The sequence below is a fragment of the Plecotus auritus genome (genome assembly GCF_963455305.1).
Source record: "Plecotus auritus genome assembly, chromosome: 5".
In the NCBI taxonomy this organism is placed as follows: domain Eukaryota; kingdom Metazoa; phylum Chordata; class Mammalia; order Chiroptera; family Vespertilionidae; genus Plecotus; species Plecotus auritus.
The window spans coordinates 178,417,509-178,432,170 of record NC_137776.1 but is presented as its reverse complement, the minus strand read 5'-3'; the positions used below and the strand labels follow the sequence as shown (position 1 = coordinate 178,432,170).

Here is a 14,662-nt window from a genome sequence, read left to right as displayed (position 1 = left end):
AATAAAATAGTTTTTTAAAAAAAGGTTGAGAACCACTGTCCTAGAAGGAAGTGACACTGGATGGTGGGATTTCAAGAAGGAAAAGGGTATGTGAGGATTGTGAAGAAAGAACCCAGCCTAAGCAAAATGCGCAAATGAACATGTTCACAGTTTGCTCTCAATACCGAATACTCTAAATGGGCTGGAACACACCGGCCAGGCAGGAGAAGAAGGGACCCCAAAAGTTGCAAAAACTTTCTGGGATCCTGAAGAATCTGCATTGGGAGTGAGAAGTAAAAAGAGCACTGGGATGGTCAATTAATTGTTCTGAGCCCTATGCTGTCATCTACGAATGAAGAAATTGATCAGCAGTTTTCAGTTGTTTTTTTTGTTGTTGTTGTGTTTTTTTTTTTGGCATCCAGAACACCTAAGTAATACAGGCCCAGACATCAAACAATGGGTCACTACAACAGTAATTCTTATGGAATATGAGTATGTATTATTATTCCCAACACCTTTTCCACATGAGAAAAAGAACTCAAGGTTAAAAGAGGCTCAAAATCAATAAATAATACTGAGGATAGAGAATCCCATCTTTTAAAAAAATTATTTCTGGCAATAACTTTTTAAAAGAAATACTTTAATATGTTTTTTTTTAATTGATTTCAGAGAGAGGAAGGGAGAGGGAGAGATAGAAACATCAATGTTGAGAGAGAATCATTGATCGGCTGCCTCCTGCACACCCCCTACTAAGGATTGAGCCTGCAACCCAGGTATGTGCCCTGACTAGGAATCAAACCAGCAACCCTTCCATGCAAGGGACAGTACTCCACCAACTGAGCCTTACAGGCAAGGGCTATATGTTATTTTTTAATGGGAAAAAGTTTCCTAAAGCTCTAGAGTCTGTAAAAAAAAAAAAAAATCCAGAAAGACATATGTGGAAGCAAAAGTATTCCCTCATAAAATTTTTTTGCACTTTGGAATAACCCAATTGAAAAGTAAAGGACAAGACTCCAGTTATACATTGGAGTCTTCTGGGCCCTTGGTTGTCCTGTACTGGCCCCAACTGGCAGGCTCAGAAATAGTAGTTAGTACTCAGAGGTCAATTTACTATAAAGCTGATGGAGCTTATAATTTAGGGCCCCTCACTTGTTTGGGGACCCTTTCAAGGTCAGAGGACTGTATTCATGTAGTCATACAGTTTTATAACATTTGCCAAGGAATTTTAATGTTTGGCAATGCTGAGGACAACTTGAGAATACTGAAAATGAAAATGAGGAAAGTGGTTCCTGTAGAACAGGGTCATAAATCATGCAACTCACACTTCAGCCCACTGAAATCTATTATAAACCTTATTTTTCTACCAGTACCAGTGATGTCCAGATTGATAGGAGCGGTCACCATATAACTTTGGTGCATTACCTGTATTTTAATTTAACCCATGATTAATTATAATGTTTAATTAAATTGTATCTTACATATTTTTCACTGACAATGCTTTTTGTTGTTGTTCTTTTGTATTAATTTTAAATTTATGCCTGCCCTTGTTTTCAAACTTGGTAAGTTCCTGATAAAGAGATTTTTTTTTTTAATAACAAGAAAATGTAGACCAAAAAGTAACGTACAATTTACTCTTTGAAAAACATAGATATTATGGAAGACTTGATTTAGGATGATAAACACACAATATAATATGCAGATAATGTCCTGAAGAATTGTATACCTAAAACCTGTATAATTTTATTAACTGTCATTCCAATAAAGTAAAAAAGAGAAAAACATATATATCAACAATTTTAATGGCTATATGTTTCATCATACTGATATATCATGATTATAATTTTAAGACAGAAATTATTTATTTATTTATTAAATGGTAGATTGGGCATCCCTTTTTTATTTTATTAAATATATTTTATTGATTTTTTTTTTTTTAGAGAGAGGAAGGGAGAGGGATAGAGAGCTAGAAACATTAATCAGCTGCCTCTTGCACATCTCCTCCTGGGAATGTGCCCGCAAGCAAGGTACATGCCCTTGACCGGAATCGAACCTGGGACCTTTCAATCCACAGGCCGATGCTCTATCCACTGAGCCAAACCAGTTAGGGCTGGGCATCCCTTTTTTAAAAAATATATTTTTATTGATTTCAGAGAGAGGAAGGGAAAGGGAGAGATAGAAACATGGATGAAAGAGAATCATTGATCTGCTGCCTCCTGCACGCCCCCTACTGGGTATTGAGCCCACAACCCTGGCATGTGCCCTTGATTGGAATCGAACCCAGGACCCTTCAGTCTGCAGGCCAACACTCTATCCATTGAGCCAAACCAGCTAAGGCAAAATTGTTTATTTCTGATAAGTTTTTAAATGCTAAATTCATGAAAACTTTTAAAACTGATTTTTAGAGAGAGGGAGAGAGACATCAATAGGAGAAACACACACTCACATTGTATATGAATTAAACATCTCTAGAAAGCTACACAAGCAAGTATTGACAGTGGTTACCTTTGCCAGTGCACAAGAACAGGGCTAGGGAATGGGTGGCAGGCAGATTTATTTTCATTGCATATTGTACTCTTTGAATTTTATACCATATACATATATTTCCTATTTTTAAAATGTAGAGATTTAAGATATATAGATATACATAGCAAGTATTATTACTCAAATTCCATATAGTTCTTTATACTTAAGACTAGAGGCCCGGTGCACGAAATTCGTGCACGGGTGTGTGTGTCCCTCAGCCCAGCCTGCACCCTCTCCAATCTGGGACCCCTCGAGGGATGTCCAACTGCCCGTTTAGGCCTGATCCCGAGATTGGGCCTAAACGGGCAGTCGGACATTCCTCTCACAATCCAGGACTGCTGGCTCCCAACTGCTCACCTGCCTGCCTTCCTGATTGCCCCTAACCACTTCTGCCTGCCAGCCTGATCACCCCCTAAACCCTCCCCTGCCAGCCTGATAACCCCCTATCCCCTCCCCTGCCAGCCTGATTGATGCCTAACTGCTCCCCTGCCAGCCTGTTTGCACCTAACTGCCCTCCCCTGCAGGCCTTGTCCCCCGCAACTGCTCTCCCCTGCAGGCCTTGGTCCCCCCCAACTGCCCTCCCCTGCAGGCCTGGTCACCCCTAACTGCCCTCCCCTGCAGGCTTGATCACCCCCAACTGCCCTCCCTTGCAGGCCTGGTCCCTCCCAACTGCCTTTCCCTGCAGGCCTGGTCGCCCACAACTGCCCTCCCTTGCAGGCCTGGCCCCTCCCAAATACCCTCCCCTGCTGGCCATCTTGTGTCCACATGGGGGCAGGATCTTTGACCACATGGGGGCAGCCATCTTGTGTGTTGGAGTGATGGTCAATCTGCATATTATTCTTTTATTAGATAGGAGGACAGAGGCCTGGTGCATGGGTGGGGGCCAGCTGGTTTGCCCTGAAGGGTGTCCCGGATCAGGGTGGGGGTTCCCTTGGGGCGTGGGGCGGCCTGGGCGAGGGGCCTGTGGTGGTTTGCAGGCTGGCCATGCCCCCTGGCGACCCAAGCAGAGGCCCTGGTCTCTGGGGTTTATTTATCTTCTACAATTGAAACTTTGTAGCCTGGAGCAGAGCCAAGCCTTCTGCCTGCTCCGTGGCGGCAGCCATTTCTATTGGGATTTTTGTATCTTCTATAATTGAAACTTTGTAGCCTTAAGCGGAGGCCTGGGCCGGCCAGGGTGTGTGGAAAGCTTGGCTTCCTCCATCGCCAGGGACAACCCTAGCCTCCTGCTCTTTCCAGCTCCGTGGCTGCCGCCATTTCTGTTTGGGTTTATGTATCTTCTATCATTGAAACTTTGTAGCCTTGAGTGGAGGCCTGGGCCGGCAAGGGCAGGCATAAAGCTTGGCTTCCTCCATCGCCGGGGAAACCCAAGCCTCCCTCCTGCTCTCTGTAGCCGTAGCCATCTTGGTTGGGTTTATTTGCATATTCGCTCCTGATTGGCTGATGGGTGTGGCTCGTGGGTGTAGCGGAGTGAGGGTTAATTTGCATGTCACTCTTTTATTAGATAGGGTTATTTTACTTCAAAAGAAATTTATGTATAAAGTTAAAATGCTTTACAATTAATCAAATTCCTTAAAAATAACAACAACCTTGTGAGGAGGCAGAATTATATCCATTGTGCAGATTAGTAAATAGCATGTGAGATTGACTTGCCCTAAATCACAGCTAGCTAAGTGACAGAACTGGAGCTCATAGTTTTATGCTTCTAAACTCTATGGTCTTTCCTCTCTATCACACTTTCTGACATAGCATATCCACCCTGCCACCCCCCAAAAAAATATATATGTATATATCTATATCTATAAAAAGCAAGCGACCGGAATGCCGGAACAACTGGAACAACCAGTCGCTATGACACCCACTGTGGCCTGCCAACCAGCCTGATCAGGGGTGGAGCCAGCCGGCCAACCGCCCGAAGCCTCTCCCCCTGGCCAGCCCAGCCCCAATCTGCCCCATTGAGGTGGGCTGGATTGACCCCACCTGTGCACGAATTTGTGCACCGGGCCTCTAGTATATATAAAAGTAAACAATTACTTTTCATTTGTGTGGGGGGGGAAGGGAGGTGAAGGTTATCTATTTTTTAAAAAATATATTTTATTTTCTTACAGAGAGGAAGGGAGAGGGCTAGAGAATTAGAAACATGGATGAGAGAGAAACATCAATCAGCTGCCTCCTGCACACCCCCCACTGGGGATGTGCCCGCAACCAAGGTACATGCCCTTGACCGGAATCAAACCTGGGACCCTTCAGTCTGCAGGCCGACGCTCTAGCCACTGAGCCAAACCAGTTAGGGCGAAGGTTATTTATTAATTAAAAATTATCTTTTAAAAAGTGAAGACAAAGAAGAAAACTTATTGCATAGCATATTACACTTTCAAAAGAAAAAAAAAAATGACATGATTTTTCCCTAGTACTGCTCCCAGCTCAGGTGTAGGGAGATACTTTTGTTTTACTTCAGTGTTGTTTAATGAAGGCTGAGAAATTATTCTGTCTTTTAATAAAAAACATTTATGTGGCCAATTAAGAGAGTAATAAGATGCAGCAGCATTTCCAAAAAATCTTTGTCAAATTTAACGTATCACCAAAGTTATTATTTCTCATTGAAAGAAATCTTCAAAATTGGCTCTTAAGAGGTGGAGTTTTTAAATTTTTAAATTGCAGTTTACTTTCAATATTATTTTGTATTAGTTTCAGGTGTACAGTTAGATAATCATATACTTTACAAAGTGTTCCCTCCTCCCCCAATATTTCCAGTAAGGAGGTGGTGTTCGTGAAGAGCTTCTGAAATTTCTTCTCATTGTACATTTACAAGATTGTATATTACCACTATTCTACAACTTTCCAAGTACTTTTTCATTTGATCCTTGCAACAAGCCACTAAGACAGGCAGGACAGAAATCCTGACATTCAATTGGTGAAGAAATTGAGGCTCTGGAAGGTTGTTTTTTCCCCCCAAGTTCATGTGCCCTACCTCTTAAGTTGAATATTCTCTCCAAAAAAGCATGTGAAGCCCTGACCGGTTTGGCTCAGTGGATAGAGTGTCAGCCTGTGGGCTGAAGGGTCCCAGGTTCGATTCCAGTCAAGGGCATGTACCTTGGTTGCGGGTACATCCCCAGTGGGGGGTGTGCAGGAGGCAGTTTATCGATGTTTCTCATCTATATTTCTAACTCTCTATCCCTCTCCCTTCCTCTCTGTAAAAAATCAATAAAATATACATATTTTTAAAAAGCATGTGAAAAATTCTCAATTATCAGGGTCTAAACATTCAACTTATCAATTATTTAGGACTTTTCCTTTACCTCTCTGCCTTTATTCCCTTTCAGAAAGGAAGATTTAGAAGCGAAATGACATCCAATCCTAATCAGTCCTAACTGCTTAGCTTTCTGAGATCAGATGGGAAATGGAAATTTATTTTCTTACCTCCGGGAACACAAGTGAAGCAATGTGGTTTAAATTACTGGATAAACTCTACATTTATCTATGACCCCTTATTAAAATGTTTGCAAACTATATAACTACTCTATATCCTAAAACAAAATCTTATAAACCAGAAGCTCAGGATGACAACCTAGACTACAGAAATTAAACATTAAATGTCAGTCTCAAATTCTGGCTCCATATCTTCTCAGCTGTGTGATTTTCTGGGAAAAGGTCTTTACCTCTTGAAGCTTCAGATTCCTTAGCTCTAAAGTAGGGGTTAAAAATGCTTTCATAAGGATTAAAACAGAAAATATACATAAAGCAATTAGCACTTACTAAAACATTGATAAATTGGCACTGATAACTATTATCAGCATTTAACATTTAGCAAACTAGATTTACCTGTACACTTCCCTATTCAATTCACATATGATCACACTTTGGAATATAACATATACCTAATTTATTGGCTTTAAAAAGATATTACAACCACCAATATGCTCAATTCCCCTCAGAAGTTAGCCAGGTATCACTTTTCTAAATATTAGAGAGTTGCAAAAGGTTACTCCATCAATCAAAGGTGAAGCTGAAATTGAAAGCTTTGTTTTTAATAGAAGTGAACTGTGATATACAGGGTTTGGTAAAAGTATGTTTACAGTTGTGAGTACGAGAACGTTTATTCTTATATTATTATTTATTATTGTATTATTTTCTATACAAAGAACTGTAAACCTACTTTTGCCCCACCCTGTATACAGGAAATTTGCTCAAATTGATATGAAGCTGTAATGTGGCTGGAGATTTCTTTTTATTGATTTTTTTTTTTTTATTAGAGGGAGAGGAAGTGGAAGGGAGAAAGAGAAAACATTGATACATGGAATGACCAATTGCTTGTTTCCATACTTGCCCTGACTGGGGATGGAATGCAAAAACCTGAGTATGTGCCCTGACTGGGAATAGCAACAGCAGCCTTTTAGTGTACAGGTCGACACTCCAGCCAACTGAGCCACGAGGCCAGTGCTGAATGGTGATTTCTATCTTGATAATAGACTGATGCAACCTAAAGAAGGGTCAGTGTTACTGTGGTATTACAATCCCTGTTCAAAGAGATGGCTGATGCAACTTGGATAGTAAGAATGGAGTCAATTCTGAGTCACCAGTATAACCTTTGAAGAGCACAGAGGAAAATTCCTGAGTACTGACTCCTACACTCAGCATCTTAGTGAACTGTGTGTATGTAAGATGTTTCAGTGCTATGTGGACACAGTACTGGCCATACCCATGAATCTCAAAAATACACTTAGTGGGGAATGTATTCACTAATTTTAAAAAATTGCTAAGAGCACTGGCTATGGTATCATGCTGATTTGGATCCTAATCCCATCCCCTCATAGACACAGCCACAGTGTGGTGATTACCACAGGGAAAGGGGGATGGGAGAGGTACAAGAGGGTAAAGGGGTGAGGGTAATAAATGTGATGGAAGGAACTTGACAGGGTAGTGAACACAATATGCTGATGATGCATTATAGAATTGTACACCTGGAACCTACATAATTTTATTAACCAATGTCACCCCAATAAATTCAGTAAAAAGGGGGGGGGGAATCCTAACTCCATCCCTCACCAGCTCTATGACTTTTAAGCTAGTTAATTTCTTTCTGTCTCAATGTTCTCACCTAGAAAATGGGAAATGCCAAATGCTGAACTGTAAGGACTGAATGACACGGGGTTGGTACATAGTAAACCTCAAGTAAATAGTACCCTATGTCATTTTCTGCTGCAGAATGCTATACAAGATTAAGGCACCATGGAGAGTCTTTGTGGCCCTAGCTGGTTTGACTCAGTGGATAGAGCTTCATCCTGCGGACTGAAGAGTCCCAGGTTCTATTGGGGTCAAGGGCACATGGCGGGGTTCTGGGCCCCACCCCCAGTAGGGGGCGTGTAGCAGACAGCCGATCAATGATTCTCTCTCACTGATGTTTCTCTCTCTCCCTCTCTTTCCTCTCTGAAATCAATAAAAAAATATTTAAAAAAAAAGAAGTCTTTGTGTACCAAAAGCACAATCAGACAAAAAGAGTGGAGGTAGAAAGCTATCTATAATAAAGGATAAGGAAGGTCTTGTAAATGGTAATGGGAGCCACAAAGGGAAACGATGGACGGGGAAGGGGAAAGAAAGGGGTAACGTACACTAGAAAAATGACGCCTGTGGGAGGGATGGCATCAGAAGCTCTTCGGGGAGCGTGTGGTCACAGTGGGGAGGGGATTCAGGGACAGGAGATAACTACTTTGGCCCGGCCTGTCCTGTGACTTACCCCGGGGCAGGGCAATGTGGAGAGGCCTGGTTTAGACAGATAGCTGCAGGGGAAGCAGGGGCGACATATTGACTAGGAGGAGCCATGATTCGGGCCGCGCGATGAGCAGGTCCCGGCTCGAGGGCCGCCGGCCGGTGAGCAGCAAGAGACTCGTACACCCTAGTACAAGTACCGGTAGTGGCTATAAAGCGCAGAGAAATTCGTTTTCGGGTGATCATAGCACCTACGCTGAGACCTTGCTGCATGGGACAGGATGGAGGCCGGGAAGAGAAAGAGCCGCTTCCTGCTTCGGGATGAGGGACAGAGGAGAGGCAGGCAGACTGCGGGAAAGCAAAGGACTGAAGCCCCACTGTCTCGGGGGAAATCAGGCCCCAGGCCGGTTGCGGCCCCCGAGGGCCCAGCGTGGAGGCGGGACCGCAGCGGTTACCGGTAGAAACGGCCTCCGGGTGAGAGGTCGCCACGAGGAACGGACAGCGGCTGAACCAATGGGCCCAGATCACGGGAGCGGATGTTGACTCCCATTGGTGGTTGTTGGGCGCGATCAGCAGCCAATGAGTCCGCCCTGGGGGCGTAGCGGTGACGTCAGTTGCGTAGGAAGCTGCTTCGAATCGGTGGCGGCCAGCTTGATGGCCTGGACCAATCAGCGGGCTCCAACTAGCAGAGCCTTGACCAATCGGCTGCCTCCACGACGGGGCTGGGGGGAGGGTATATAAACGGAGTCGGGGGACCGCGCGGTAGATACTGTCCGAGTCATTACACGCTTACTGATTTTGGGGTTTCGTGAGTGCGAGAGGTAGAGAGGTAAGCGCCGCGGCCTGCTTTTCCAGACCCGCCCTTCGTCTTGTCCACTGCTCCTCCTGACTCCGGGCCCTGTGTCTCCCTCAGATCGGTAACCTTGGTGCGTTTCCTTGCTTGGGCCTGTGCCTGGATTGCTTGCGACGCCCCGCCTGCCTGCTGACCGACAGCGAAGGCAAGATGAAGCTCTCCCTGGTGGCTGCGGTGCTGCTGCTGCTCGGCGCAGCGCGGGCCGAGGAGGAGGACAAGAAGGAGGACGTAGGCACGGTGGTCGGCATCGATCTGGGGACCACCTACTCCTGGTAAGTGGGATTTGTGGAAAGGAGAATGGGGCTTGCCCCCTTGGGCTGCGGTGAGAATGGCTGAGCTGATAATTTCCGTTCGTTTTTTCTGCCAGCGTCGGGGTGTTTAAGAACGGCCGCGTGGAGATCATCGCCAACGATCAGGGCAACCGCATCACTCCGTCGTATGTGGCCTTCACTCCTGAAGGGGAGCGTCTGATCGGCGATGCAGCCAAGAACCAGCTCACCTCCAACCCCGAGAACACGGTCTTCGATGCCAAGCGGCTCATCGGCCGCACATGGAACGACCCGTCTGTGCAGCAGGACATCAAGTTCTTGCCTTTCAAGGTTCGGCCGGGTTTTTTCACCGGATAGGAAGTGGGCGGTGGTGGTGGGAGTATTTAAGATTGAGAAGTTACGGAAAAACAGTTTTGAAGACAAAAAAGGATAGAGACATGGTACATATAATAATATTTATTTAATAATTCTGATACGTTACAAAATTTACAGACACACTTCAGACATAACTACTCTGTCCACAATAGTTCATGATTTAAGAGAAGTATTTTTGGTCAGTATTTAGCTCCAGGGGCTCAAAGTAAATCAAACTGTAAGGGGAGGAAGTGCCTCTCACTCAACCCTCCCCCCCTTTTTTTGACAACCCCCTTTTTTTTAAAGTTTGAAGTGTTGCCTCTGTGTCTGCAATAATAATCATTCTTTAAAATAGGTGGTTGAAAAGAAAACTAAACCATACATTCAAGTTGATATTGGAGGTGGGCAAACAAAGACTTTTGCTCCTGAAGAAATATCTGCCATGGTTCTCACTAAAATGAAGGAAACCGCTGAGGCTTATTTGGGAAAGAAGGTAAGTTTCTCTAGAACATGTTAAGTATTTTTATTGTTACTGTTCGTGATTGTGTTGTATAAATGCCTTCATTGTTTTTATAATTTGAATCTGAATGACATTCATGTATATCAGTTTTAATTACATGCATACTTTACTGTAGACCAAACAAAATGCTAGGGACTTTACCTGGGTATAAAACTATATATATTATGCCCATCTTAAAAATAAACTAGCTTAGAAACTAAAGTGATGATTTGACCGTAACTTAAATAAGGGTAAAGCCGTGTGATAAAAGACAGTTACCTTTTGTTATTTTTTTAGGTTACCCATGCAGTTGTTACTGTACCAGCCTATTTCAATGATGCCCAACGCCAGGCAACCAAAGATGCTGGGACTATTGCTGGATTGAATGTTATGAGGATCATCAATGAGCCGTAAGTGTTAAATTCAAAGAGAATGGTATAGTTGCTAAATAGAGAAATTGTAAACTTATATAACTTATCTGAACTTTTTTTTTTTAAATTCTCCTAACAGTACAGCAGCTGCTATAGCTTATGGCCTAGATAAAAGGGAAGGGGAGAAGAACATCCTGGTGTTTGACCTGGGTGGTGGAACCTTCGACGTGTCTCTTCTCACCATTGATAATGGTGTCTTCGAAGTTGTGGCCACTAATGGGGATACTCATCTGGGTGGAGAAGATTTTGACCAGCGTGTCATGGAACACTTCATCAAGCTCTACAAAAAGAAGACTGGCAAAGATGTTCGGAAAGACAACAGAGCTGTGCAGAAACTCCGGCGCGAGGTAGAAAAGGCCAAACGGGCCCTGTCCTCTCAACACCAAGCAAGAATTGAAATCGAGTCCTTCTATGAAGGAGAAGACTTCTCTGAGACCCTGACTCGGGCCAAATTTGAAGAGCTGAACATGGTATGCTCCTTGTTTTTGCATTGCTGATGAGATCTAGTAAGATTGAGACAATGCATTTAGAAATCTAGATAATAAGTCAGTATAACAGGCATCATAATAGTAATTATTGTCTTTTATTCTAGGACCTGTTCCGCTCCACCATGAAGCCTGTCCAGAAAGTGCTGGAAGATTCTGATTTGAAGAAGTCTGATATTGATGAAATTGTTCTTGTTGGTGGCTCTACTCGAATCCCCAAGATTCAACAACTGGTTAAAGAGTTCTTCAATGGCAAGGAGCCATCCCGTGGCATAAACCCAGATGAGGCTGTAGCGTATGGTGCTGCTGTCCAGGCTGGTGTACTCTCTGGTGATCAAGATACAGGTAGGTCAATGTTGGAAGCATCTTCCAGAGTGCTTCAGCAGCTTGCTTGATGGGAAGACTATAATTAGCTGTTGCTTTAGAAAGCAATAGAATATGAGCAACAAGGTCACATAGCTAATAAAGGGTACAGTGGGGACAAGACCTGATGCAGTTTTAAGATCCTTAGCAACTATATTAACTGCTTCTAAAATGGTTTTGTATAGAACCTAACCACATAGAAAGACGGAGAAGATAAAGTTGTAATGGTCATGGGGAGACTGCTTAGTAGTAATTCTATTGACTCTTTAATTAGAAATTAACTCTATCATTACCTTTGCAGGTGATCTGGTACTGCTTGACGTATGTCCCCTTACGCTTGGTATTGAAACTGTGGGAGGTGTCATGACTAAACTGATTCCAAGGAACACTGTGGTGCCCACCAAGAAGTCACAGATCTTTTCTACAGCCTCTGATAATCAGCCAACTGTTACAATCAAGGTTTATGAAGGTAATTGCTTATATTGGTTAATATCGTGGTATGTGTGTGGTGAACAACATGACTTCTTGCTTTTAATATACTCTATTGAATTGAAAAGACTAGGGAAAGAAATATCTGCTGTTTTCAGATGGGGGTCCCTAACTAGTGCTGAGTTTGTTATAGTTGGCATTAAAATCCAGTTCTTACCTAGCTTCCTAGAACTACTGCCCATTAAAAATAATTTCTGAGCTAGCTCTAAATTATAAGAACAAGAAAATGGTTCATGTAAAGCCAGTGAAATTAGTAGGAACGCCTGGATGGCATGGCTCAGTGGTTGAGTGTTCTATGAACCAGGATGCCACGGTTCCATTCCCAGTCAGGGCACATGCCCGCAACCCATTGTGGGGTGTGCAGGAGGGAGCTGATCAATGATTATCTCCCATCATTGAAGTTTCTATCTCTCCCTCCCTCCTTCTCCCTTCCTCTCTGAAAAAAATAAATAAACAAATACACACACACACACACACACACACACACACACACACACACACACACACACACAGTAGGTCCTCGGGTTACGTCGCAGATCCGTTCCTACGGTGCGACATAACGTGATTTTCGCCGCAAGTCAGAACCCATCTACATAAGCACCTACATCATTCACATGGAGCACATACACAGCAGTAATGAAGTGATAGTAAAAAAAAAATTTAAGAGATAACAATTCCTGACCTTTACTTGTGGTAAGTAAATAATAATAAACATAAAGCACATATGTACATACATCGAAATGACGGAACTTTTTTTTAAATAAATAAATGGGAGATGGCAATGTAACCACGAAACGATGTATGTCGAGTCCTACGTAACCCAAGGACTGTCTGTATATGTTATATATGTATGTATATATATATTTTTTAAAGAGTTAGTAGGAACTTAATTCACTTAGTTCATTTGTTGCTTCTTATAGACCAGTGACCCACTTCTGGCTTGATAAGAGTGCCCTTTTCACTGTAGGCTCTGCCAGACGGAAATACAGGGATCCACGTGTACTAATGTTGGTCATTAACAAGATTTTTATGTGTAACTTCTAGGTGAACGTCCCCTGACAAAAGACAATCATCTCCTGGGAACTTTCGATCTGACTGGAATTCCTCCTGCTCCTCGTGGGGTCCCACAGATTGAAGTCACCTTTGAGATAGATGTGAATGGCATTCTCCGAGTGACAGCTGAAGACAAAGGTACAGGCAACAAAAATAAGATCACAATTACCAATGATCAAAATCGCCTGACACCTGAAGAAATTGAAAGGATGGTTAATGATGCAGAGAAGTTTGCTGAGGAGGACAAAAAGCTCAAGGAGCGCATTGATACTAGAAATGAATTGGAAAGTTATGCCTATTCTCTAAAGAATCAAATTGGAGATAAAGAAAAGCTGGGAGGTAAACTTTCCTCTGAAGATAAGGAGACCATGGAAAAAGCTGTAGAGGAAAAGATTGAATGGCTGGAAAGTCACCAAGATGCTGACATTGAAGATTTCAAAGCTAAAAAGAAGGAACTAGAAGAAATTGTTCAGCCAATTATCAGCAAACTCTATGGAAGTTCAGGCCCTCCCCCAACTGAGGAAGAGGAACCAGCAGACAGGGATGAGTTGTAGACACTACTCTGCTAGTGCTGTAATATTGTAAATATTGGACTCAGGAACTTTCGTTAGGAGAAAATTGAGAGAACTTAAGTCTCAAATGTAATTGGAATCTTCACCTCAGAGTGGAGTTGAAAATGCTATAGCCCAAGTGGCTGTTTACTGCTTTTCATTAGCAGTTGCTCACATGTCTTGGGGTTGGGGGAGAGGAGAAATTGGCTGCCGTAAAAAGTGGATAAAAAGCTGGTTAGGGCGTGTGTTCACCGTGGAAATGTTCTATTTAACAATTGGGTCATGTGCATCTGGTGTAGGAACTTTATTTTCTACCATAAGTGACACCAATAAATGTTTGTTATTTACACTGGTCTAATTTTTGTGATAAGTTTTCTAATTGGGTCAATCATTTATTTTCGGTTTAGATTCTTAAGGGGGGGGGCGGGGGTTGGGGTTTTGAGGTAACTGGGAACTTGCCTAACTTCAATTTAATTCACCCATATCCTTACTTAGGCAAGGGTCATTTCACAATGCCCAAGAGTGGTGTTTTCTTGAACATGTTTGAAATGTCCTATTTCCCCTTATCTTTATAAAACTTATCTTTCTGGTGGCTTATTTTTTTTTGGCTATTAATGATACTTTAGGTTGTTTGCATTTTCTTAAGACTTGATAAAGAGATCACTGATGTTAACTTTACACACTTGAATTCATTATTTTAGGGTGTAAAGGTATATTTTTAATTTCACTATGTCAGAATCCCCATCTGAAATTTCTCACTACCAGGTGCTACTGGAGTGGGAGCTAGGACGGTGGTGACCTTGAAACCACATTAAGCTCCTCTGCCATTGTGGATGAAAGGCAGTCCTTTATGTCATGACAGGTTCAAGAATACTTGGATTGGCTTCCCAAGCAAAGGGATGGTCGTGAATAAGTAGTATGACCAATAAGGGGCTATTTGGCACTAACATGATATCCAATAAGACCCAAGGATAACTTTTTTAGATGGGCAACTGGCCAAAAGGTTAATTTGCTAACTGGCAGAGCTGGGACCTGACGGCACGATTGTGTTACTCTGAAGCCAGAACCTTGGCTGCAACGCCCAGAAGCATTTGGATAGGCCTAGAGTAG

At 42.9% G+C, this 14,662-nt stretch overlaps 1 protein-coding gene across 1 annotated transcript; it reads left to right on the top strand.

Annotated features, from left to right (window-relative positions):
* Positions 1-8,919: 8,919 nt before the first annotated feature.
* HSPA5 (heat shock protein family A (Hsp70) member 5) lies at positions 8,920-13,906 on the top strand. The gene is made up of 9 exons (XM_080667209.1): positions 8,920-9,034; positions 9,119-9,330; positions 9,426-9,657; positions 10,037-10,174; positions 10,478-10,590; positions 10,691-11,081; positions 11,204-11,441; positions 11,761-11,928; positions 12,993-13,906. Exons 2-9 carry the CDS (start codon positions 9,209-9,211, stop codon positions 13,553-13,555), a joined length of 1,965 nt encoding a protein of 654 aa, XP_080523335.1. The 5' UTR covers positions 8,920-9,034; positions 9,119-9,208; the 3' UTR covers positions 13,556-13,906.
* The last annotated feature ends 756 nt before the right edge of the window (positions 13,907-14,662 follow it).